General features: G+C 38.8%; 1 protein-coding gene across 2 annotated transcripts in view; it reads left to right on the forward strand.

Annotated features, from left to right (window-relative positions):
* Nucleotides 1–25,764, forward strand: part of LOC110832641 (C-Maf-inducing protein) — a 136,051-nt gene that overhangs the window by 66,681 nt on the left and 43,606 nt on the right. The window contains exon 2 of one of the 2 annotated variants that reach the window (XM_022069808.2): nucleotides 1,326–1,454. The exons of the other annotated variant lie outside the window; for it this stretch is intronic. Coding sequence (XP_021925500.1) covers nucleotides 1,326–1,454 — 129 coding nt within the window. The remainder of the gene's footprint in view (nucleotides 1–1,325; nucleotides 1,455–25,764) is intronic. 2 annotated transcript variants of the gene reach the window in all.

The raw sequence follows: 25,764 nt of genomic DNA on the forward strand, positions 1-25,764 counted from the left end.
TGAAGAAACTGGATTGCCAGCTTTTCGTAAGGCTTCCTAGATGGAGACTTGAAGTAGCTATGGTAATAGAGTGACAATTAGACTTGTTAGGATAATTGAAAGACGTCTGTCTGAAAAACAGAAGACTGACGCAAGAGAGATAATTACTTTACATAACGTAAAATTTAAATTCTGTCGTGTAAACTCGGTTTCTCAAACTGGTGAATGAACTTGAAATGCATGACTGCTTTTAAAAATATACACATGGTTTATTTAACGACGCTTTCAATAGCTTAGATTATATATTCCTGGTGGCAGTGATTAGCTGCATCCAATCGACCCAACAGAGTAGGTTAACTCTTCTGGCGAGAGGAATGGATGCGAAGCGACGTAGAAGGTTTAAAAAATTATTCCCGCTTAGCATTTGACAAGCATTGATGATGGAAAATGTGATTCAGTGAGAAAACCTTTCACTGCGCGTTCATTTTGGGGTCGTCGTTAAATAAGTAATCGCGATTACGATATCCTCCTTTTATTTATATAACATGATGGCTTAGGTAAATGCCGTTCCACCTCGTAACACTATCTGTTTGTAAGAAATGACGTGAGAGTATTAGCGATGTATACATGTGTACTTTGTATTTTTCGAGTTCTCTTGTTTGATGAGGTCACCGAGCTTACGAGTGTGGGTAATGATTTCAAGACAAACCGATGTTTAAACTACAAAGAATTCTGTAGGTGGCAGCTGTGACGTACTTTCAGGTATTTCCTGGAAACATGTAAGCAGCCTTATGCAGGATTCGATTCAATGATCTTGGCATACAGATTTAATAACTGTTGAGCTAATGATTTCACAATGGCCTATGTCAGTGTATGGGGTAGTGCAGATGCAGCTCCACGTATTATTAACTTCGGCACTCGATGGTGTGAATAGTCAATTTCACGTTCCAACCGCTTAACCCCGGAAGAAAGATACAAATGTGTGACGCTATTCCTCAATTTCCTCATACGTCTGCATGGTGTGGTGCTTAGTTAAAACCAGAGACAACTTTACCTATGTCAGTGTGGTAATGGTGATGTTAAGCGATGGTTGACACTCCTTTCTGTGATGTATATTGAATACAGAATGCCCCCCAAAAAGATGTACACACATTATAATACGGAATATTAATATTGTGCTTATACATATTTTTCGGAACATTTTGTATACAGTGCTTGGTTTTGATATAAAATTAAGGCCAGCATGAAAACGCAAAAAATACGTCTGGGATTGGATTGACAGACCTTCCCTCGGACTTTAAGTCAGCTGATACAGAATTAATCTTGACAAGGGACTCTTGTTTCAGCCCACCGGCTTCATGTACACGTCAGTCCCGTATTCATTCATGGAGGAGGTGTATGTGGTGGCCCGCTGGGATGTGGGCTACAATTTCTGCATCCGCATCGTCGTCTCGGACGGCTCTCTGCTGCTGCAGGTGAGAACGACATAAGTACACATAACTGCTGTAACTTGGAGTTAATGTGTAATTTGAGATTCTTTAAAGGCCTTTGGGGTGCACTGAGTTTAAAATGTTGGCCTCTGAAGGATACTGGGATACTGGGAACAACCCGTTCTTCAAGTGCCTAAGCACTGCGGGTCCCAACTTTTGGTTGGCTTTACCTATAGACATTCGGTAGGACTCCTTGGACGAGGGATCGGCCCGTCGCAAGGCCTTTACCTGTACAGAGGACAGCACAACACAGAAAAACGCGGACAGACATCCATGGCTTGAGTGGGATTCGAAACCACGGTCCCAGCGACCAAGCGGCACAAGGCCCACACCTCAGACCGCGCGGCCACTGGGGACCCCCCCTGAAGGATACAGGTACCCAGAATTAAAGGGAATTCTGGGGAAAACTCGTTGAAATTAATTTTTGTTATCGATTTATATTTCCTGGCGACTGTAATTTCCGAAAACTGAAACTTAAAGGCTGCGAAAAGATCACCTTAAGACTTAAATTTAATCTGGCGTCTTTGAGGCGTGCTGTAGTGTAATGCAGTTTTTTTTACAAATTTCTGTAATCGCAGACCGGTACTGAGATTTTTAAACCAGTGTAGATCGATTCCTTGTACTGGAAGATGTAACGATTTTCATAATATATGTTTTTCGACGGAATGCGGCATAAATATATGAAAGGCGAAAAAATATAGTGCGATATTCTGAACGTTATTTACAAGTATTTTTCTAATTTCAAAATGTTTCCTGGTTTAAATAGAATTTTGAAAAAGTGCTTTAAAAAGGCACATACCTGGTAAAACATAACAATTGCGAAACATATTGACAAATTTGTGTTTATTGTATACAGTTCTGCAGTATCGACACTTGAGATTTAGGGGAGCGAGTTCAGTCTGGAGCAATATTTTTTATTACTCCGTGAGTGTCATTACGAGCTTGAAACGAAGAATTCGTAGTATGAATCACAGTCCAAAGCGAAGCCATCAATACTTAAATATCTTTGGATGTTTTAAGCGGAATGATACATACACCAGCAGATACTCTGAGTGAAGTGCAGGAGACTGAACCATTCTGGTGAAATGATGAGGCGGCCCCGTGTTTTTCAAACAAGGTTAGGTACTAGCATTTTGCCAAGAACAGACTTACGTGTCTCTGTTCCCAGTGCCTCATTTGTTGAAACAAGAGGCACTGCATTAAAATTATTTTCTTTAAATATGACAACGGGCTGCGTAAAGGTTTCGTGTTTAATGATTGCCGTTTTGTAAAAACTTTGTATAATATGAAGACTGTGCCGTGGCATAGCTCATGCAGTTAGTCACCGGCATCTTACCGCGGAGGCCTGGGTTCATTCCTACTGTAGTCTATGTGGGATTTGTGGTGGAGAAGGAGAATATACGAGCCTTACAGAAAATGATCTACAGCTCTGCTTTCAACAGTGGCAACATCTTAAGCAGCTGTGTGTCAGCTCCGATGGGAACTATTTCTAGGGCGATCACAGTTGAAAAGAGTTACAACACCAGTCTCGTTATTTTTGCTTCAGACATCGTATAATCTGGGGGATGAAAAGTAGACCAGTAGCGGGCTCAGTTCTGCAGAGACATAATCTTACTCCATTGAAAAAAGACAAATGTGGAGACTGCTCATTCAGATCATATCAGCGGTATTTCAACAGGTGAAAGCATGGATCATAGGGCATAGGATGGAAAATTGAAGGGAAGGTTGCGTGTTTTATTCAGCTGCTCCTATTTTCTGTCGTATAGTCTTAGACATTCACTTAAGGGAATAGGTAGGCCAGAAATTCTAAACACAATATATATTCCTTAGAGTAAGGTATCTAGTTTCTTTAACGTATAAAACGGCAGTATTATTGTATGTTTTAATATTGAAGATACTACACGGGAAGGTAAATATTCTGAACTGATGGTATCATGCATTTGCCAAATTTAGTCTGCTCTAATTTTATCATGAAAATGATTTTATTTATTAGCGTTGTTCAGTTACCGTACTTGAACTTTGCCAAATTTGTAAATGATTTATTTGCTGTTGTTAATAGATCTTGTCCTGCATTCTAGTTACAAGACATGAACATTAACCTATACGCCCCCGTCCCTCCGTATCACTAATCAGTTGGTCAGCACTTTGGAAGCAAAACTGGCGAAAACGTTTGTATGCACTCTCTGGAAGCTATTTTGGTCTTGTAGAAGGTAGTTTAGAAGCTGGTATGATAATCCAACCTGCTTTCCTACAGAGGAAAGACTTTTCTTGAAGGTTTTCATTAGTTTTATTTTCATAGTGATCATCATTAAAACCATAGCCACTTTATTTCTTATTGTAGAGTGTTATAAATTTTGAATGTGGGTGTAATAAAGTGACGTCTTATTGATTACATTAGTAGTAGGTGGCTGTCGTGGGGGCGCTAGTTGTGTGTCTTCTCTACGCCTTAATGTTCTTATAAGGAAGATCGTAAAACGAAACGCATTCATGAAATACTTTAAGATAAAATTAGATGACTCCGATGTGAGGTACGGACATAGATTGAAGTTATTTAAAAGCCGTTCTTATTTAAAATCATTAGCATTTTCATAATTGCTTTATTTTTCGGGATAAAGTTGCAAATTACAGATTCTCTTAGAGGTTATATCAGACAAGTTTAACGTGATGTTTCTTGCCGTCATTACATTTGCAATTATTGACTTAACATGAATCCAGTTGTCGCATATAGAATATCCTGAATAGTAAGGGATCAACAACCTCTCAGAAGAGACTGGGGTCAGTTTTATGTCTCATCGCTTTTTGTTTGGCTCTTGGTGAGGTTCCTCGAAAGTCCCCAGTTCGTGGAATCGACTTGCGTCAGTATCATTCTTCAATCCATATACATGTAACGTTTTACTTTGCAAGTGAAATGAGGACTTCGCTTTATTTTAATGGAGGAACTCATTGCGTTGGGGATTCATAGAATGGAACACCGGTTGAGGTCCTTTGCGAAACCGTTTTATGCACTGGGGAGGACAAAGTTAGTGGGTAGAATGCTCATAGAAAAATTCTCTTCTTTTACTCTCATGAAAGATGGGGCCTGTCTCATAAAGGATGCATCTAGATGTGTTGGGAGATCCTCATGTTACACAGAACGTTTCTGAATGCGCTTAAACTTTCCTTTCAAGATCGAATCATATGTTACTTTTCTTATATTACACATGTGAATTTACTTAAAATTTCATCGCCTAACAGTTTAGCTCTACCTTTGTCAAGCTTCTAAAGAAGAAAAGTGTTTGATGTTTTAACCGATCTATTTCTTATTAGCATTCAATTATTTTTCGTTCTTTGCAAGATTTCTGGTACGGAATACGCTTTCCCAGGATGTTACGATAGGTTTCCTTAATGGAGACATGCAACAGATTCAATTTTTATGCACAGTTTCACTACGAAAAGTATTTAGAAAATAGAGTTTTGATTCTAGTCTTGTTATTTAAGAGAAGTTCTCAGCTTACATTCTTAGTTTCTGAAATTGTCTGCCCACAATTTTATTATGAAACAAACCGAATTGAGCAAAATGTTAATACTCGTACCAAACGAACCTGTTTGGGTGAGGGTACGTTTGTTATTTCCTTGCAATCTAACCTCCTTTACTGGCCTCCGACAGACCACCTTTGTTTTCCATCTGAGTGCGTATTTATATTACGTACATATTTATATTTTTGCCCAATAAATTAACGTAATTCAATTCCAGTCGTTTTATTTGACCTTTATGAAGGCCTTTTCTAAAGTAGAGGTAGAAATCAATGGCTATAGGTATAAAACTGCACAGGTCAGAAATTGTTGTTTTTATATTTCATTAAACATTGAGTGTATACAAAATATTTCAGTTAATAGTCGTATATGTTGACAAGATATCAATTTTATATTGCGTAATCCTATGTTTATGTATAACGAGCCATCCATTGAGAAAATAAAGCTAAGAGTTCTGTTTTACACGAAGTAGGAACAAACAAGTTTTGAAAAGTGTACTCTGTGGAGTACACTAACATTCCAGATTTTTTCACGCCGCGTCACTTAGTTCATTTTCGCACTAACGCTTTCAGAGGTCACTAATGAGTCTTGGGTCATTCTTGCACTGATGCCAGTCTGTGTACCATTGTCGTGAAACAATAGGAAACCGTGAATCCCGTTGTTGCGAAAAACGCGACATGGACGCGCTAGAGCGTGAAGGACACATAAAAGTTAAATTACCCACACAGCTTTTAGTGTAATACCCAAAAACATTGTCTAAATAGAAGGTGAACCATGCCGACAGATTAACAGATACTGTATGTCCATAATGGCATTATACTATGCACTTAGTGCAAACAACGTATAATAATCGGGTCATGTTAACTTAGGTTGACGAGGTTTAGCTTCTTACTCGAATTCGCCAGGTACCCAGCTCGAATCTCGGTCGGTCATCGGTATCAGTCCTTCCAGGCTAATAGTGTGATATCAGCTTATCTTCAGCAGCATAAGACAGCCTCATCCTACATCTGTTCTGATTCATTGTTCATATTACCACATGCCATTTGACGCTGTATAACCTCAGAAGGCGAGAGAACTTCGTAAATTAACCGAATAGGCCGTATAATGGCCGGCGTTTCACCGCTGAGGCCCGACTTCGCATCCAGGGCAGACCATGCGGGATTTGTGGTGGACAAAGTGGCACTGGGACAGGTTTTTTTTCCAGTTCTTCGGTAATCTATTGTCATTATCATTCTACCACTGCTTAATAAAGTGAATATAAAGAAATTAACCCAGTTTAACATGATTTGCTAACGTAGGCATGTAGCAGACGACGTCGGAAAAGTTATGTAGACATGATTTTGAACTCGAAAGAAGTAGAATTTTGATATGATTAATTTTATGGCTTAAATCGTAAGCTACTTCAACATTCTGAAGTACCTGAAATGGAATTATGTATGCCAGTGAATATTTCTACAGTAATGTTACTGTGGAAGAAACGGTGCCATGAGTCGCCTCATCTTGGATGTGTGGCTGAACAGTGTATGAAAATTTTTGCTGATTTAAAATTCAGTTTGTCAAACGTACTAAAATAGCTGTTCATAAATCTTCGGTCACTATGAACTGTTTTGATACCAATGGAAAGGAAGCGGCAAGTACCTACGTCAAGATTTGTTTGTGTGTTGACTTCGCTCTCCGATGTGTTTCAGATAACTTTTCTCTAATGTATACAGCGTATAAACACACACGACTTGTGGAAATAAGGCCAAAATGTTCTGTTTCATCAAGCTTACGATATGCACGTGATGAACATGGCTGGAGGCAAAATGAGGTTACCAGAATATTGAACCCATTTCAGACATTTAATCTAAGAACTTCCGCAAAAATATAACACAAGCTGCGCACGCTCTGTCTTGAGTGTGATCCAGTTTCGCCGTCCAAATTCATTATCAGCTGAATTAATGGGTTTGCTATTTTTCTTCCATTCCATAGATCCATGCTTTGTATCACTCAGCTAACTTCGTAAACATAATTTGATGGCTTCAGCGAGTCGATTAGGTAAACAGTGGATGATCTTCCTAAACTAGGGCAGGGCCACTTCCTCCCTAGTCACTCCTACAGCGCATGTCAGCTAATGGGACTACATACATGTTAGTTCTTTTTTCGTGAAGGTAGTTTTATCATTCTTGCAGCAAACGTATAAATCTTAACATTGACTAGATCTAAGCGATTGTTAGTATAAACGGGGTCCATGAATTTGCAGTCACGGACAACTGACAAATGATGTTCCCTTAGCTTGGGCGGAAAGCCGTCCACTTCCTTACGGTAGAAAAATAGAAAAAATATATATATAAAAAATATTGCACTGAGCCTCGAATTTTTAGTCTGAAGAGTTGAAAGGAAGAGGCCACTTAAAATAGATACATGCTAGTTGACGATAATGTGCTAAGCTCATCTGATTCTTTATTATATTAAAAAGGTTTTTCAAGAATCGCTATATATGCATCCATTATATGACTCATCTATATACATTAAAAATGTTGTCTTTTATCAAGGGCACTAGGAAATAATTATTTTCTGAAAGGTTTGCTTTTAGCCACGTTACCTGCACAGTGCTGATAGTATGACCAACCAAAATCTTTCTTCTGAAGAACATGTAAATTTAAATATAAAAGCAGAGAATCAAGGCATATGAAGTATGGTGCTCCAGTTCCCATTGCATTTTCACATTAAATTATTGAAATATTCTCCCCTATGCTTATGTTCAACATTGTGAGCTATTTTATCCCTGTACCTTGGGCTCTTCATTAAGACGTAACCAGCGTCCTTTTCCATCAGCATTGTAAATCTGTTCAGGCTTGTCCATGTTATGTAAGTGCATTAGTAATTCTTCGAGTTTATCAAAAGTAATGTTTAACAAATTAATCCGTTATTTTTTGGGCAAATTTTAGCCATATAACCTACATTAGGTATATTTATTTTTATTTCGTCCAGAAGGAGATCTAACAAATGACATGAAGTCCATTTATGAAGATTTCTGTCTTCTGGGTTGTTGGCGCTGTGTAGTCTGATCGACCATACTACACGGCGCAACAACCCAGAAGACAGAAATCTTCATACTCACCGCTGTGAAAACCTCAAACCTTACAAGTCCATTTATATCACACAAAAGTACACAAATTTCCCTTTCGATTATCCTCTACGCAAATTAATAAATTTGTTATTTGTTACACATTTCTTATGTTCTGAAAGTAAGTTGAGGCTTTGTCTGTGTGAACGTGCGGCCGCTAACTGGCCCATTGTCCGTCGCTCCAGATGGATTATACGAGACAGGGGGAAACAAGACTCCGAGAAAAATCTGTTTGAGTGCCACGTAGTCCGTCACATATCTTGTATGGACTGTATTGGAAGCGAATCCTCGTATGCGCGTTGAGAAACCGGTAATTAATTTATTCTGGATATTTATTTTCTTCCTTCCAGTCACTGTCTTGTTTGGAAGGAATCTACAGCAGACAGCATCGATTGTGACTGGCGATAAAAAATCAGTGTTAACGTGTGTTGAATGGGCTCCTTCATCCGATAAAGTCAATTGCGGAACCAAATATGCCTTTATAACTCTAAAGCTTTGCGGGCCCTTGAAAACCGCCGCTTAATGTATCTGAAGAACATCCAGCGCATTTCACAGTTGAGTGAATATTTAAACCACCCTGGCCACAATAAGTTCAAAGGGTAAAGTACTTTGAGGAAAATGGATGGTTTGTTGGTCACGGAGAATTGAAATCGCCGACCATTTATCAAAACCTATCATCGTAAAGCTGTCGGTTTCATTGATGTTGTGTGATTCTGTGTCACTGGCTTCAAAACCGCGCGTCTCATGTCGCCAATATAGCGCGTGCTTTGACGTTCTTCCACAAATACACGTTCAGCATTTCCAGTTGACTCAGCTTAATTTATCCCGTGGTTCTGGCTACTTCAGCTTTTACGCACATCTAGTAAAAAGTGTTTTGTGCAACTCGGCTTCGTCGTTTATCTACCTGCAGGTGGAATACCGATCAGTTGGAATAATGGGACAACAGGGGAGTTGAATTTTGATTGATTTCGGCGGTGATTATCCGAATAAATGAAAATGTGTTTGCTTCTGTTTTATTGCAGTAATGCACTGCATAGTCGTATCCTCGATTTGTCAAAGAACATTACGAATTTAAAGGCCTGTAGTGTTTTGCAGTGAAAGGGGTGGACAGGGTATTTCGTAATATTGTATCCAGAATAATTGTTTTGTTAAGACAGAATTTTATTACGATAACTGACGTTTTTCGAACGTCATGTTCGGTCGGATTATCAGACGTATTAGTGAAACCATATTCATCCGTCCGTAAGCATGTAACGTAAGTGCGTGAATAAGTTTTGTCGACTCGTTTGTAAGATTAGTAAATTTAAATGGTGAAATTAAAGGTTCCGTAATGAAGTTTGCGAACAGTCAGTTGAGTTGAACCCCCCAAGTTTTGGCGAAAAAAAGGATATGCAAATCTGCACAAATTCTGGGCGCCAGGTTGCCATTGCGCCAAAACTTGTCTGCATATTATTGTGATTGGTGTGTATCTTTACATGCTGTTATATAGCATTTTCATATTTGCTACAAGTAGTTTTGACACCATCATACAGGTTCCAGCATTACCGGTGGCAAAGAAATTTACGTTACGTTTGGAGGTGGTTATTAAGTTTTTGAATTTTAAATATTGTTTTGGTGAGCTTCGTCATTCAAGGATAAAATGATCATGTTTTTCTGTTTTTGTATAAACGTTTTCTTAAGGCCTCTTCCTAGCAATGCTGAGCTGGCTGTAGTGTCGCTAAGAAACGCGTCCTACGCGCTCGAGTAGTTTGCAGTTCCGTTGCCCAGTGTGCGTGAGTCTACCGATTTCCTGGCAGTTTGTATTGTAGTAACGGCAGGGGACATTAAGGAGTAGGTCACGTGTGGGACGTAACTCTGGGTTTCCAAATAAAGGCAGCAAGTTAGAAGAAAAAATGATCGATTTATCAAGTACGGAAACAATTTTGCAGGACGCATACTGCTACGGACACGGACGTGGAGCAGCTCGACTGGCTTGTTTGCCGTCGTCAAGTGATGGCCTACCCTGTTAGCAGTGTTGTCTAGACTCGTAGGAGAAATATGTAATTTTTCGACGATTTTGTTAGTGTTGTCGGTAAGACTCCGTGATAACCAACGGTGGTCATAATCAGGGCAGGACGTTCAAGTTAACCGTGCTCGCCTGGCTAACACTAAGACATGAAAAATAAAAAGTCTTATTTCGTGCTTAAAATTATTCATTGCCCGTCGGATTTTCATTTACCATACGCCTACGTGGCGTGGTGTGTAGTTAAGCATCTGGGACATCCTACCTTTTGACTGCTAGTGTAGACAGCACAACTTTTCATTTAAACCCTTTTACATTTTTCGTTTCTTGTATTTCGTTCAAAAGACGCAGAACAAAATCGCCACTGGTTCATGCTTTGGACAGTTCAGACACTACGACGATTTTCAGTTGGTTATTGTGTCCCTTTCTAGTAATGAAGTATGAATTTCAGTCCTCTGTATGTATCGACCGAAGTCGTATCAGTCTACTTGACTTTATAGATTCAGACAGCTTGAACGAATTCTAAAATGCTGCATTCGGTTATCCACCACTGGATACTGCATTCTGGACCAGTCCTAGGAGCGACCCTTTCTCTTGTCTCAGTGCTTTGATTCTCCCTACTATTCGTTCTGACGTCACTTAATTGCTTTTCCTTCACCGCCCCAGGGAACAGCGTCATGAGATGAAAAGAGAGCGCTCGTTGTACGATTGGAGCAGAAATTTGATCAAGGTCGAGTCCAGATGCAGTATGTTTATTCCATTTCTCTGTGGCTTCATCATGTGTTCTGTTCAGTTATTTGTGTAACATATTTGGTCTCGTTTCCCACAATAGGTTTTATGAAATTACTCATTTAAGCCTGTTTGTATGTACCACTCTTCTGGAACTTAGTAAACGCTTTTCAGAACTAGTTACGAATTTCTCCAGCTTATGACAATGTATATTGACCGCTATCATTATATGAAGGGTTGCAGACGAGCAACAAACACCCATTTCACGAACATTAGTTTCCAACATTTAAAAAAATGTACATGTCTTTCTTGTTTCATCTTCCGGCTACATGCCCAATCCATCGTCTTTCTCAGGCTGAAAATTGTGGGGTTCCTAGCAACAATGGACTTCATATTATTGTGATACTGGGTCTACATGCAACTCATTACCTATCTTACATCTGCATCTGATGAGTGATCCATACAAAGGAATTGTCTGATTGAGGACGATGTTTTAACTTCAGAGGATAACAGGGTATGGCACCTTTGAACACTAGGTTAATACGATTGTCAAGTGGGTAATAATACGTTAATTAGGAATGGATTGTCTTCCCTTGGCTTAAATAATGAAGCCAATAAAAACGTCATCAGAACACAAATGTCGAGTTCTCCCATGTTTTGTAAAGAGGATTTCCCATACCCTTCTGGAAATGCCATTTATACAGTTTATGAAATTTGAATGAAAAGACAAACTGCACATCCAAAGCCAATGAAAGCCGCGGTGGGCGTTTTGTTGTGCTTGTAAAGATAGCTTTAATACAGACGTGCTCCACCGTTCTCCACTATACATCTATTTCTGAATGCCGTATTCCTGTGATATCCTGTTGCGATTAACAAATGTGGATGTTTGGACCCTGTTGAGTTAGACGTCAACTACACGTATTCGCCATTGTGCTGACACTGCTCTCTCGAAACACAATCGGATTTCATTCCACAATTTCCTGTTTAATGCACATGACCGTTAAATTAACGTTCGTACCATTTACTCCGGCATTAGGATTTTACTGGATCAGGAAGATGGATGAAGACGACTGACTGACTGACTTATGATTTGTTGTGCTGTGTAGTCTGGCATAAATTTACCGACGTTTCAGAAGTGCTTGTTTCGTCTATCATGAGGGCGATGGCCATAGTAAGAGCCTGAAATCTCATAGGGAACTGTTTGGGTTGTCGTTATGTCAGATACGCGTATATAGGCTTTATTGTTTTTCAGAAAACCCAAAATGAAATAAAATCCTGTTACTTTATGTACACAGCATGACAAAATCAAATTTTGTTGACTTTAAACAACAGGATGGTTTCTACTATTATTTTATCTCATGTTTTTATTATGTAATTTGAAAGATTCTGAACCTTTGAACGATATAATCAAAGTACAAACTTTACTCAGACCTACTAATAATGCCGCCATTGCAACAAAATTACTGAATTAGTGTGCGCTTTTGCACAGAGGAAACAAACTATTGTGAAACATATTTGATATTATGGTAAGATAGCATGGTTTGTTGTAAGAACAAATTAGTCACGCACTATTACGTTTAGCCTTTAACTGAATAATTTGTTTTCCGTTATGTTGAACTTGTGCGCACTCTCTCTTCGGCTTTCCGAAGTTTACGGCTTATGTAATAATACGTTATAACACAGAATTTTAAATGCCGAAGTATATGTTTTGTATATTTGGATAAATAGGGAGGGTCTCAGATTGACGAATAGAATATACAATTTTGTGGCATATCTTTCCATAATTTTCAGAAAGAATGTCAAAATCTAAAAAATCATTCAAATCTTTCATTCGTACATTCGGGAATGTTTAACTTTCGTAGTGATACGTTTCATTAATGTGTTATTCCGCAGTCCACATATGAAGCTGAATGTTTTCTAACACCTATGTTCTTTTCGTACAGATGGAAGGATGTAATGAAATGTAGTCCTGACAGTTTTTCAGATCAGGGGTTTATGCTCCTACAAGTTATATTGCCCCTACTCCTGTTCTAGTCACTTCCCTGATGCTAACCTCACAACCACATATCTATTGGATTAGTTCTGTCTCTTCCTGTCACAGACTAGATTTCCGGTCAATAAGACCCACATGGTTCCGTTATTGTTCCAAAAAAGGTTTCCTGTCTCGTTTGATCTTGTCTTTCCTGTTTGATTACGTGGAAAAAATGGGAAAATGTTTGTGTATTTTTTTGCCTTGAATATATTGATTTAGAAACATTGTACGTCAATCCTGTAAAAACTTCCTGTATTGTGTGTGAACGAATCCTTTTCACAGAGATTGGACAGTTTTGAACATGCACAGAATAGTTATATTAATAGTATAAGAATATTTTGTTCTTGTCTATTCGACACAGTTTCAAGTATCCGAGTTTATGAAATTGGAATTTAAATAACACAGGTATATAAAGTCTGATAAAATAAGTTTCGTTATAATAACTTAGCCTACCTCAGTTTGTTTCTGTTATTTAAAGATGTATAACAACAATAATTAAATCGAACGAACCACAAGTCAGTGTAAGTCACCCTAACATTTGTACGCTACTGAGTATAACCTAAATTAAGAATAGCTGAACTCATTCACCGTATGCAAAGCTACATTAATTCGTATTCGGTTTGTTTGTGTAGTACGCATCACAAAATGAGAACGGAAGTTAACTCCAAATGTATCGTATTCATATGCAGAATGTGTTAGCTATTGCATTCCTTCAAGTTGGCGATGGCTATATTCGGCTGTACATACCCCATCGGTCGATGGAGCATCGCAGATTGCACAGCGAAAATTTTTAACACGGCTGCTGCATCAGCATCAGCCTTGCAGTTGAGTTCCGATCCTTCTTTAGTTTAATTTGCTCTCAGTGAAGTTTAGGCTGATCTGAACAAGATGAAGATGGTTATCTTCTGGGATGTTGCACCGTGCAGTCTGATAGAGGTTTGCTGACATTTCAGAACTGCTTGCTGCTTCCGTCATGAGGGCGATGAGTAAGATATCACAGTCGCTTAAAAATTCACGAAAAGGGTCACATTTCACGGCTACAGAACTGTGTGCTTGTAATATAATGTATTGTATGTATTTGCATATACGCTCGTATGCATGAAAACTTACAGACATGAACAAGGTAAGGTAAACTTGCCCTTGATGCTTAACAAAGCACCACATCATGCAGATGTATAGGGGAATGAAAGTATAGCGCCACTTATTCTTAATCTCGGCACCAAATGAATTTAGTGAAAAAAGACCAAGTGTTAGCGTCTTGATAGCTGTGAAAATGTAAAATTCCGGGTGGTTGTGTCAAAGGAATAGTGTAGAACTAGGAACATAGGCGTGTCTAATATTGCGCTTTTCTCATTTGGAAATCAACCTTAAGCGGTCGTTTCATCAGGATAAGTTTAACAAAATTTCCGTCGTGTGTCCTGTTCGTACGGCATTATTCAATTCAATTCATTTATTAACTGAGATAACAGCTGTTTTGCATGACGGAATGTTACACAGAGTTAGAAGGCATACCCGTTTAAATTACAGCTGTAGTTGCACTACAGCGTGAATTGTATTTCAGTTTTGCACCAAGTGCCATAGAACAGTCGTACTTAGCTGCATGAACATGTGTCAGTTCTTTAATTCAAGTCCAGCACACTCGACAAACCGGTGTTTGTATCATTTTGCTAGAGATGGGAAATCTTTGCTTGAGAGGATAGATTTTCTGATACAACCTAACACACATCCAAGGCGATCTGTCAGATTGTACGTAAAGCCTTTAATAGAACATAAAAAAACATGCGTGTTAGGTTCATGGCAGTTCTTGTAGAGTACTTTGTCACCCTTCATTCTGGTTCCAAAGAAGAGACAAGAAGCTGTAACACGTCGTAGACGTCCTCCATAAAGTACATGATGCTGATGATAATGATGATAACTCTGGCAATAAAACTATGTGGTTCAACGCTGCTATATCAGAGCTCTAAGTTACACTGTTCAGTTATTCAGTTGTCAGTGTTTTTAGAACCTTAGGCTATACCCTATTTCTTAAAGACACATTTTAGTAGAAGCTTCCCTTCTTCTTGTAAAACTTCCGATCTCCCAGTTGATCGTTTTCCAAATAAGTTCCCAACAAATTTATGTGGTATTCCAAATCCGGACATTCAGTATATTATTGTTATTTTCTTTAGGATAAATGTATTTTATTATAATTTTCTCATTGTTGTTGAATTCATTAATTTTTATGCGTTCTTTGCGTGATGTGAACAAGATGAACGCGGGTAGGGTTGACCATATCTGTGTGTCTATGATTCAACTGGAAAATCACTAGACGAATTTTGATTAAATTTAAAATGGGCGTTATGCTATTGGGGCTACCGTAAAATCGTACTTTTTAATTTCCTACATTTGACAGTATCGACATGTAAAACGTGCAAACATGTGAGATGGGATCAACACAAGCGCCACTTAATAATAATATAGTGTCAAGCAATTACGTATGGTGATAGATCTTTGAAAGATGCATAACTCTGGTACTGTAATCCTTTGTGCAGTCTAAATTTGTTTAAGGGAATTTAAATTATGGGAAAAAACAAAACAAAAACATTCACGGTGACTGAAGCCACACCCCATCACAGGCGCCACCACAGCCTTATTTGCATTTCTTGCTGCCAGAGCCAACATTTTCGATCTTAATTTTTTTTTTCGTTTCGCTGTTATTGACAAGCCTGACGGACAATGCCTATTATATGATGACAGATTTAAGATGAATGGTGGTTAGTAGCCTGGAGATGCTTAGGAGAACAGTCCCCTTTTCGGTGTCATGGCCCTTGAACAGACAAATTTTAATTATAAAAAGTTCGCGTTTATCTGCAGCAGCTTTCCTGTCTTGTAATTATATCAAAAATCACGTTTAATTTGAAGCGAAAAGATGTGAAATATTGCAAGACAATCACCTGATATTGTTATCAGATATTTAATAGTTTCCATAAGAGTATTGAAATTACAGAGGACGAAATAGCGGAAGGAAAAGTGGTGAACAAGAAGTATTTTCTTATGTCTTGTATGTGTGTGTTAACTTTGGAAGACACTCGATTGCAATCGCTTCATTAAAATAATTATTTGCGAGTTAATTGGTGTTATTGTCGTTTATACTAATAAATGTATTGATCTGTTTTCATAATTACCTATATTATTAATTAATCATTTTATTTATAGGCCTAAATGTTTGGCAACTGAACACTGCTTTATATTACCTTTGAAGTTTTTTTTTAAAATTTGACTAAAAATTAAATTATGTGTGCGAAGAACGTGTAGTAGCTGGGACACATGTTATTGTACGTCAGAAGGGAAAACATTTGCAAGAGACAGCAAGAAGGAAACAGGGGAACTTATAATCATGAAACATTGCCCCGATAAATGCTAACGTTATCAATAATACTAATTCATAATGGTGTCTGAGATGTTTACATAAACCTTGATAACCTGGAGGTATGATTATGAGGTATGACGCATTAACATCCTCTAAACAGTTAATAATGTGTTGCCATCTGCATGCCAAATTTATGCAGAAATATGGAGTGCTATGAAAATTAAATTAGTTAAAAGTGAAAGCATTTATTCATTATAGACAGATACCATGCAACATATAGATTGGCGTGGAGGTACATCTTCGTTTGTTCAGGATTTGGCACAAAAGGAAAGAGAATGAAGCTTCGCGTCTCCGAAAAGCTTGAGACGTTTTGAAGCGAAAATTTCAACTCTCTTGCCGAGATATAAACATCAGACTACTAATTTAGGACCAGTTTATATCGCCAAACAAGTAACATCTGCTCACATTTATTGCGTTCAACCTTTCTAATAAATTCTCTTTTATACGGGAACGAGTTCGCTAAATAATTCTCTGCGAGGAATTACTAAACAGCTGTAAGCCAGTTCAAGGAATATTTTGTGTGAAGGAAATTGCCCGACCGTTAAAAGTTCAAGACCATAGAAGGAAAAATCCCGTGAACTACTCGTATCGTGGCGAGAAACGGCTTCCTTCCTAATTTGCCAATACCTTTCGACAGTGATATTAGGAAATTGCAGATTGTTTAATTTGTAATTTGAGTCAATCAACAGTTTAACTTGCAATGTCTATAATAAGTAGCAAGTCGCTTGGAAATGCCTTAAATTTTTGAATAAATAGGATTGACTCAATAATACCTGGATTTTGTATAAACGTGTTACTGTAAAACGCGATTAAATTAACGATGCCATCCCGAATACTAAAACGAGAGCGAACGTGATTGTATGTTGCTCGTGATTTTATTCAGGTAGGCCAACGGTTGCTCTGTGTAAGAAGTAGGCGTTTGTGAATGGCGCGGCGCAATGAAAGTCATTATCTTCTCAACTCTGACGTAAATGCGATCCTCTTATCAGATACATTGTAAATGAAGAAGAATGGATGCATGGAGCCGTAATGCTGATAGTGTCGCAGTGAATCGCCTTGGTCTCCTGCTCTGTATTCTTTATCGATCATTGATATGACGTAAGAAGGTGTCAGTTGATTTCACATGCCCCAAAGCCAGTTTGAATAGGGCACCGATGAGGGATGGCTAGATTGTGTCATTCTTTTTTTTTAACATGTTACAGTTTTTACGATTCATTGTTTGGAGACTTGTTACAGTCCTTATCTATGTCTGCCAACGAACCGTATGTACCGTCCTGGTGTAGTGGTAAGTTCTTGTGCTTCGTTTTCGGTTGGCCGCAGTTTCGAACCCTACCATTTTGACTGAGGTATTCATGGTACTTCCCTGTTTTTGTCGGGCAATGCTGGGGTAGTACGTCCGAAACGTACCCCTGCATGTTCCTTTGAGCCCTTCCAGTCAAACAGCCATACGAGTAAACGCCAATTGCATTTCCTAATTAGGATTTGAGTTTTTCGCTGCTGTGAGTCCGAAGAAAACTCTTCTGGGTTGTAGCGCCGTGTAGTCTGGTGGAAGTTTACCAGCGTTGTGTTCTTGTTCTTGTATTAATTTTTTTTATTTTGTGCTGACTCTGTGATTGGCTCCTGTAGCTGTTGAGTTTGCACGTTAAAGTAAAGAATTGATTAACGTTGTTCAATGACGTAATTGCTCTTTATTCAGAGAATCATACGAGATCCATAAATACACTAAGTGGGCAAAATACAACGTTAGTGAATGTTAAATAAAGTTAATATGCGTTTCAGTTGTTGAAGGGATAATAAAAATACCGACCGAGAGTGTCCGTGTAGTCAGGATGTCCATTATCCTTTACAACAATACAGCAGAAAATTTATTAACACTGTAACACAATATTGACACAACCTTTATGTTTAATAGAAATTGAAGCTAAAGTATTTAGACAACAGTCGTCTTTTATGGCAGATACCTGTCATTACCTAGTGCTGTGTAGTAAGTTGAGAGTAAAAGGTTTTCACGTTTCCTAAATATAGAGTAGTAGCCTTCAGTCCTCTGTTCTGACTTGGCTGTGGTGTTCAATGGGTATCTATAGTCGAATATAATAGACTGTTTGTGTGAATTTCATAAAACTGCTCGCGCATAAAATGTCAAACCGAACCAAACTTGCCTACGTATGACGAAAAGAGAAATGAAATACTAAAAACACCAGAATACTCTCTTTTCAATGCAGTAACTCGAAGGAAAGAAATGTTTCTGTCCATCTGTCTGGTTCATTTTTAACAGTGGTAACTATTTGTACTGCTCGCTTTAACGTTAAGTAACTCGGCATTTTTCTCTCACATAATGTTCATGGATAAATTTTGTTTCTTGAAATAAACGTCAATTATTATTATTAACCATCTGACCTTGTAACGGTGTAAGAGTGGGAGTTTTCTTGCAAACAGGAAACAGATGTTAAAATTTGTGGTGGAAAGCCGTAAAATTATTTGTACAAAAATACAGATTTACAGGAAACCATTATGTAGCCAATATAAAATCACATTTTCCGGCTATCAAGTTAGTATTTCCTCTGATTGATGACTCTATAAAATTTTCGTTTGCACGTGCTATGTTTTCCCCTAAGAGAACACTGAAATCAGTAATCTGATTTACCGTATCAAATCCTACTTATGATGATACACTTTTATTGCCACTTTATATGGCGTTTACGCTCTCTCAGACACGGTAATGAACTTTAAATGTGCATATCAAAAGCTTATCCACAATTAAAACTGATTTTAAGAATCGAGTGGACGTGAGCTTGATGAGAGGGCTGTTTGCAGCTGGTTTGATTACGATTTCGTTGGCGCATACATAATACTGGACGTAAAATATCTCCGAGCACGGGCTACATCATAGTGAGAGGGGAAGGGAAGACGCCTCCGCTTCCCCTCCCTCCCCTCCCTCCCCGTATTGGCTGGCCATCAAAGTGTGTGTTTGTAAAGGTCAAGGAAGCTGGGAAATTCGTTAAGACAAACATGTGTCGTGTCAGAACAACCATGAATAGCCGGCATTTGTGGAAGACAACGGGATAAAGCTGTTGTTGAACAAACGGTTTGAAAGGTCATTGCGGAAACAATCTCCAATATCCCTGCTGTTACAAGATTGCTTGCTTTGTTTGATTCGACCTCCTGCGGTGTATTGCAAATTCTGCTCCTCGTAATATTGGCATTGACTTTGATTTTATGATAGTGTTATTAGTGGTTGGAGAGTCTGAGTAGGTAAGCTGTGAGTGTAATGGTATTCCTTTGGACGTTAAACTAACTGAAATTGTTACAGCTTGTGTATTTGAGACGTGGATTCAATCGTTTTAACTGTGTCTCAAAATTGTTTTTTTTTATTTTAATTGTATTTGTATCCACACTAGTTTTATGAAGTTTGAAGAAGAAACAAGAACGACAGATGTCAGTTTGCTTTTCCTGTTGTACGTACCATATATCTGCAGCAGGTTTAAATGTAGTCAGTACGTTTCGCGTCCACAAATGTTTCGTGTCAGAAATGAAGATCCCGAAGAACCCATGGTTGCAGTGTAGGTACCGACTGACACGTCTCGTAGGTGGTGGATCATCAGTAGAATGGCGATCGACAGGGGAAAGCAAACCATCAGTGTCATATCACAGATTCTTTGGTTCGAAATTAGGTCTCTGCGGGGTTTAATTGTAGCAGTTATGTCGAAATGTGGATCTGTACGAAATAACATGGGTCTGAAACTTACTCTCTCATCCTGAAAAAAAGAGGAATTTCAGAAGAGTGCCGAGAATAATATTCAACCTAAGAGAAGGAAAATAATTTGTGGATGGAAAACATTTCGCAGTGAGGAGTTTCATAATTCGTACTTTTCACCCGATATTACTAGGGAGATTAAGTCGACGTGGATGAGTTGGGCAGGGCATATAGCATACACAGAACTGTACAGTATTTATTCGGGAAAGTTGATGACACGAGACCACAAGGAAGATCTGTGCACGTATTGGAGGATAATATTGAAGTGGATCGTGAAGATATAGAGAGTAAAGATATGGATTGGATTCGTCTTATTCAGGATAGAATGCAGTAGCGAGCTCTTGTGAAGACAATAATGAACCTTCTGGTTCAATAAAATGGGGGAAATATCTTAACTACCTGAGCGAATACTAACATTTTTAAAAAGGACATCGTTCCTTGGAATTAATATAAAACGTTCCGTTTTTATTTTGGTTTTAACTTTTTGCCAATGCAGTCCTTCCAATTTTCATTTAACCATAATTATCTACGGGTAATTGAACAGTGAAATCTGCGTGAATATAACGTAATTAAAGTGTCGGTAAATGGGTCAGTATACTTTCATGACTACTTAACAGGAACTACTGGACAGGAAGTTTGATTTTGGAAGACGTGTGATATTTCCCCACCAACACCGAGCATTTTATAACACGAAGGTCAAAACAATTGAAACAAGAAAGATCCCTGAAAGATATGTGACCTTGCTGTAAATTGTAGCTTTGGGAGATGTCTGGAGTGTATCGATCTCGTTGACTGCAGTCCACAGAATGTGCCAGAAACTTCGAGACCATAAACATTTTCCCTTTGTACCCCAAATGCCTGGCACTGATATCAAGAGACGTACTTGACCCTCGGCCTACAGATGCGTGTCGTGAAGCTTACGTGTCGCTTGCTCCTAGCTGAAATTTCTTCAGACAAAATGTCGCGGCCGAGTCGGTAAGTGTTTCTGTTTTGTATTGGAGGTTGGGAAGTTCAGATCTTTCCCTGGAGACCGATTATCGTGACTGAGAATTTTGTGGTTTTACTCAGCACCCCAGCACACCCCCCCCCCCCCCCAAGTTAAATGCCGGGATAGTACCTTAAATTGCCCACAATCGCTCCCCGCCACAGTTCTTTCAAATTCATTATTAATTTATATCATTCAATAAAAAACTTAGAATAAAAATTCTAATAAATAAATAGAGATGTCTCCAGATAGACAAGGCATGTAACACCTGTTCGCGAAATCTTACTATGAAAATAAAAATAGGTGAACTCCATCTGAAATACTTTCTCCAAAACTTTCTTCCTTGTGTTCTGTCCGTCTGCACACCCATTTCATCTGTCCCGTTCCTGTACACCTAATGTTCTACGCGGTGTTTCACAAATCATTCTTCTTCCAAACGAAATCGTCGCTGTAATGAACTACTGGCCTTCATATGCGATTAAATACAAAACCAGCAGGTTTGTAACTGCCTCAGAACAGCTGCTGCCATTGTTTTTAATTCTGTAAATTTTCCTTAGAGTATCATGGCACATAAGAATTTGCTTTCATATATCTCTTTTCGGCAAGCTCCATGAAGCATTTAACGATTTGATCAGGATTCCGATGACTTGATGATGGTGTGGTAACCACTGCCCTAAAGACTAATGTTTTATCCAGATTTGTATTTATTTTTTGAGGAATATGAAAATAGGATATCTTACAGTAAATGTCACAAACTGATTATGATCAGTTCAGAGTGTGGTTCTTTCAAAATCGATGCATTCACATTTCTTATACTGTATTTTCCTGTTTTGTCTGCATATCAGTACACTGTGGCCCTTACCTATCATCATTTACGTAACAAGTAAGTCTGTTTTTAAACTTATACAAGCTTTAGTATGAGATTTGTTTCATGTTACTGATGATAACATATTCCATACGCGAGGTTTGTTTCCTCGCTTGAGACCGTATGCACCACTGAGTTAAGACCAAACTCCTCTTATAAAATAGGTTCTAGTCTGTGAATGCTACATTAAACTGAGGATGGGGGTATCATATCCCACATAAGCCTATAGGAATCCGTTTGTTAGAGCGAATACCAGCTATATTCTGTTGATTGTAAGCTTAATAGTTTGTGTCTCTGAAAGCGGATTGTAAAAACGCAGTGTTCTATATTTTTACGCTGGATGTTTCTTTGCAAATGTGCCCTAATTGTTCTTGAATTATCTAACCAGATAGAACAATGTTAGGAACTGTAGTAAATAAAAAATGAAGTCTTACAAGGGCGTTTGAGAATCAGTGTTGTTTAATGTTAAAATGTTAATGCTGGATAGGAATTCTGTTAAGAAGACGTACCAATTGTGAGTCGCCAGTCTGTAAAGCGTTAAGTGGTTTCAACTCGTTGATAGCTATTCTGTTGGAGTTTCAGCTTCAATAAACATTAGCTGGTGCGTCTCTAGATTAAAACTAAAGAGCGAATTTACACTGTGGTGACACTGGGGACAAACAGACGCCTTACACAGATAAGAAACAGACGCAGTTTCGACGGAGACTGTGAGCCGCATTCTAGTTGGACAGTAAAACAATAGCGCGTGGTAAAATTCCCTTTCTCCATCTCTTCCAGTCGTACAAGTGGAGTTGCTTGCAGCAATTCGCTTCCGTGCAAGACACGATCACCAGGGGTTGGAGCGCCCGACATACACTGTGTAAAACGAAAAATAAAAAACTTGCGTTCTTCATTATTCATTGATACTTCATACACTGGGACACAGCAAATCTTATCAGATAAAATTCATCGTTAGCCAGCTGCAACCAGCCCATCACAGACGTTGTTAACCAGTTCGTTCAAGCTTGCGTTCGCAGTCTGTTCGCGTAGGCTCAATTACAAGATACTCGATATAGTGTTGGCTTGAGGGGAGGAGGGACTGGACGACCTTCCAAGCTAAGATGTTAGCCAAACCCTGACTGTTAACATGCAAGTTGCTTGCGTGCTGGTTTATGACGTAGCGAGCTATCACATTTCTCGTGATTTTATGTAACCTTTGTTGTTCGCGTGTGCCGTGTTGTGACTTGTGCGTCATAGAAGACGAAGCACGATGTATATACTTCATTGTTAGCATTCTCAGCACTCCTTTCTAGGCTTCGGGATTTGAATAACACTTTTGAAAAATCCACGCTCCACCAATGACAATCACGGTGTCGTCTTGCAGGGGTTAAGACTTGATTCACGCTTCATTGTATTCTGACACATGTGTAGAAGTGGTAATGGGTTGTTCATGTATTTCAGGTGATATCTTCGCATTAATTAATTCATACACATTTATAATTTAATTGATGATAACTTCCTTCATCGATCGAAATTCTTCAGAAACTCGTGGGTTGTACCTTGCCAACCAAAGCCATGATTTCTGCGTGTCTTACGTAATTCTTTGGCATACCTTAGTGGCTACTTCCCTCTCAAGAAGCTAGCTAGCTGTCAACTAGTCGAGAAATTCGCCTCCTTTTATTGAACACGAAGGTTCATTGCCATATCCACAAGAGCACGGCAGCGACCCTTGTCCTAAGCCAAATTAATGCAGGCCACGCCCTCATATCCTACTAGGACATGTCAGTCAAGTCAAACGGTAAACCGCCCGAGATCATATCTTCCGAACAAGCGGCCTGTTAGTGAGTCTTTCTTTTTGAGTTTTACTACCTTCAGAATTAATTTGGACTGGCATAGACAAATGAACAGACGATAACGATCGTCATACCTGAAAAACATCGAAATTCATGCCGCGAAGCTAAAATACACTCGTAAAAAGCTCAGCAAGGACAACATAAAATTTATACTCTGGTCCATTCGTTCAAAAGAAGACGATTTGTAGATTATCTGACTTTGCAGTTGATTTTTGAGCATTTCTGCGTCTTATTCGGGATGTCTCGGTTTTTATTCCAGACCAGGAGGCCTGCTATTTCTGAGTTTTATCAGTTCTACTTTTCTTCTACATCGTACATTATTTACAGTCTACCTCCCTTTTGACGTCATTCCACGTAATTGAATAAGTGTATTTAAATAAGGTAAGAATGTAGGAGATTGTACGTTCTCACGGCGGTCACATGTCGATGTTGGTCTTCTGGGCACTAACTCCGTGTGGACTTGTAAGTAGATACCAACGTTTCGGAGGAACATACTCTTTCCATCTTCAGAGATGAGTGTTTTATGTCGTTCTATACCATCCAGTGTAAATCCTTGTTGCAAGATAGAGATATGGATGCGTGCGAAAAACTGCTACTGAATAAATGTCTGATAGTGTAGCCTGGATTGGTTCCACGGCTTCTCTTTCTCAGCTCTCTTGAACACATGCTATCTCTGTATTTAATTAAGACCTGTACTCTGTCGATCTGATTGGTTAAGCTGATATACAGCAATGCACTCTGAATGGCAATGCACACAACATACGTGACAGGACACTCCGCTCTGCATCAGTAATTAGACACGTGCGATTACCACTTTTAGACGTGTTCCATGATCAAGCATTGCAAATTAGCGTACCCCTGTCCTTATGTCTGTTACTCTCTATTAATGAATAGATCGTGTTATTCTTAAAGTGATTTTAATAAAGCCCGGTGATGCTATATATACCACCTGCTTTAGCAGTCGCTAATTCTGCGTTCTGTATGTAAGGGTCTTGTATGATTCTCGCTGTAAACAGGGATTGTTTCCTTGAGCATCATAACAGATTGATGTTATATTATATTATATATATTAATGTGAAGTTATATTAAAATCATTCACGAAATAGGATGTGAAAATGTGGATAGGATTTTCCTGGTACAGGATGAGGTCAATGAACCAGCGAATGGACCTTCGGTTGAAGAAAAGGCGAGGGAAATCTTGACGAGCTGGGCTTTACTTCATGAAGTTGGTCAGTTCCATTTTCGTTGTACACGAGAGACAGCTGAATATCGTAAAGCTTTGCGTGAGGAATCTTGACGCGTCTATGCAAAAGCGAAGTGCCAACGGGACTTTCTTGGCAGTTGAAGTAAAGATATTATCAGTCTGCGTAACTTGGAAGTCTAAAATTGTGACAATTTCAGATTGCATCGTGTTTGAACGGTAAATACGAAGAATTCTGCGAATGATTATGAAGTTCGTATTTACATCAGAACACTTTTAAATGTAATAATACAAGCCGAGAAGTAGTAAGGTGCCCAGTTAAATTGTAACGAATCCTTAGCATTTTATTTTGTTATATTTGTTGAAGGGAAGGATGGATCGATGTTCTGAATTTTCAGGAACATCTGTGTATGTTACAATGTTCGTCCATCGTGAATGCGTGCACATTCTTTGTCTGAACACTGGAGGAAAGGAACCACTTGGGAGACCTGAGAGTAGGTGGGAGGATAACATTAAAATCTGAACTCCAGGGGATTGGGTGGGTGAGTGTGGACTGGATTCATGTGACTGAATAGGGATCAGTTGTAAGCTATTGGAACAATAAACTTCTATAAAAGGTGTGGAATTTCTTGTTTAGCTGAGCGACTATTATGTCATCAAGGAATATTGTGCTCCATGCAGTTTAATTGGCTGGTTGATGTTAGTTCTTCCGTCAAAGAAGTGTGAAGACGAGATAAAGTTGAGGAACGTCCCATTATAAACATGTAATTCGACATTGGCGATGTTCTTCTGTGTTATGACGACGTGGAGACTCGTAGGCAGATACCAGAGTTTCGGACAAACATGCAATCTCTATCTTCAGGA

This window comes from Zootermopsis nevadensis, unplaced genomic scaffold (assembly GCF_977971745.1).
Source record: "Zootermopsis nevadensis isolate Lab colony 2312 unplaced genomic scaffold, Znev_1.0 Znev_ptg000029l, whole genome shotgun sequence".
Lineage (NCBI taxonomy): Eukaryota > Metazoa > Arthropoda > Insecta > Blattodea > Termopsidae > Zootermopsis > Zootermopsis nevadensis.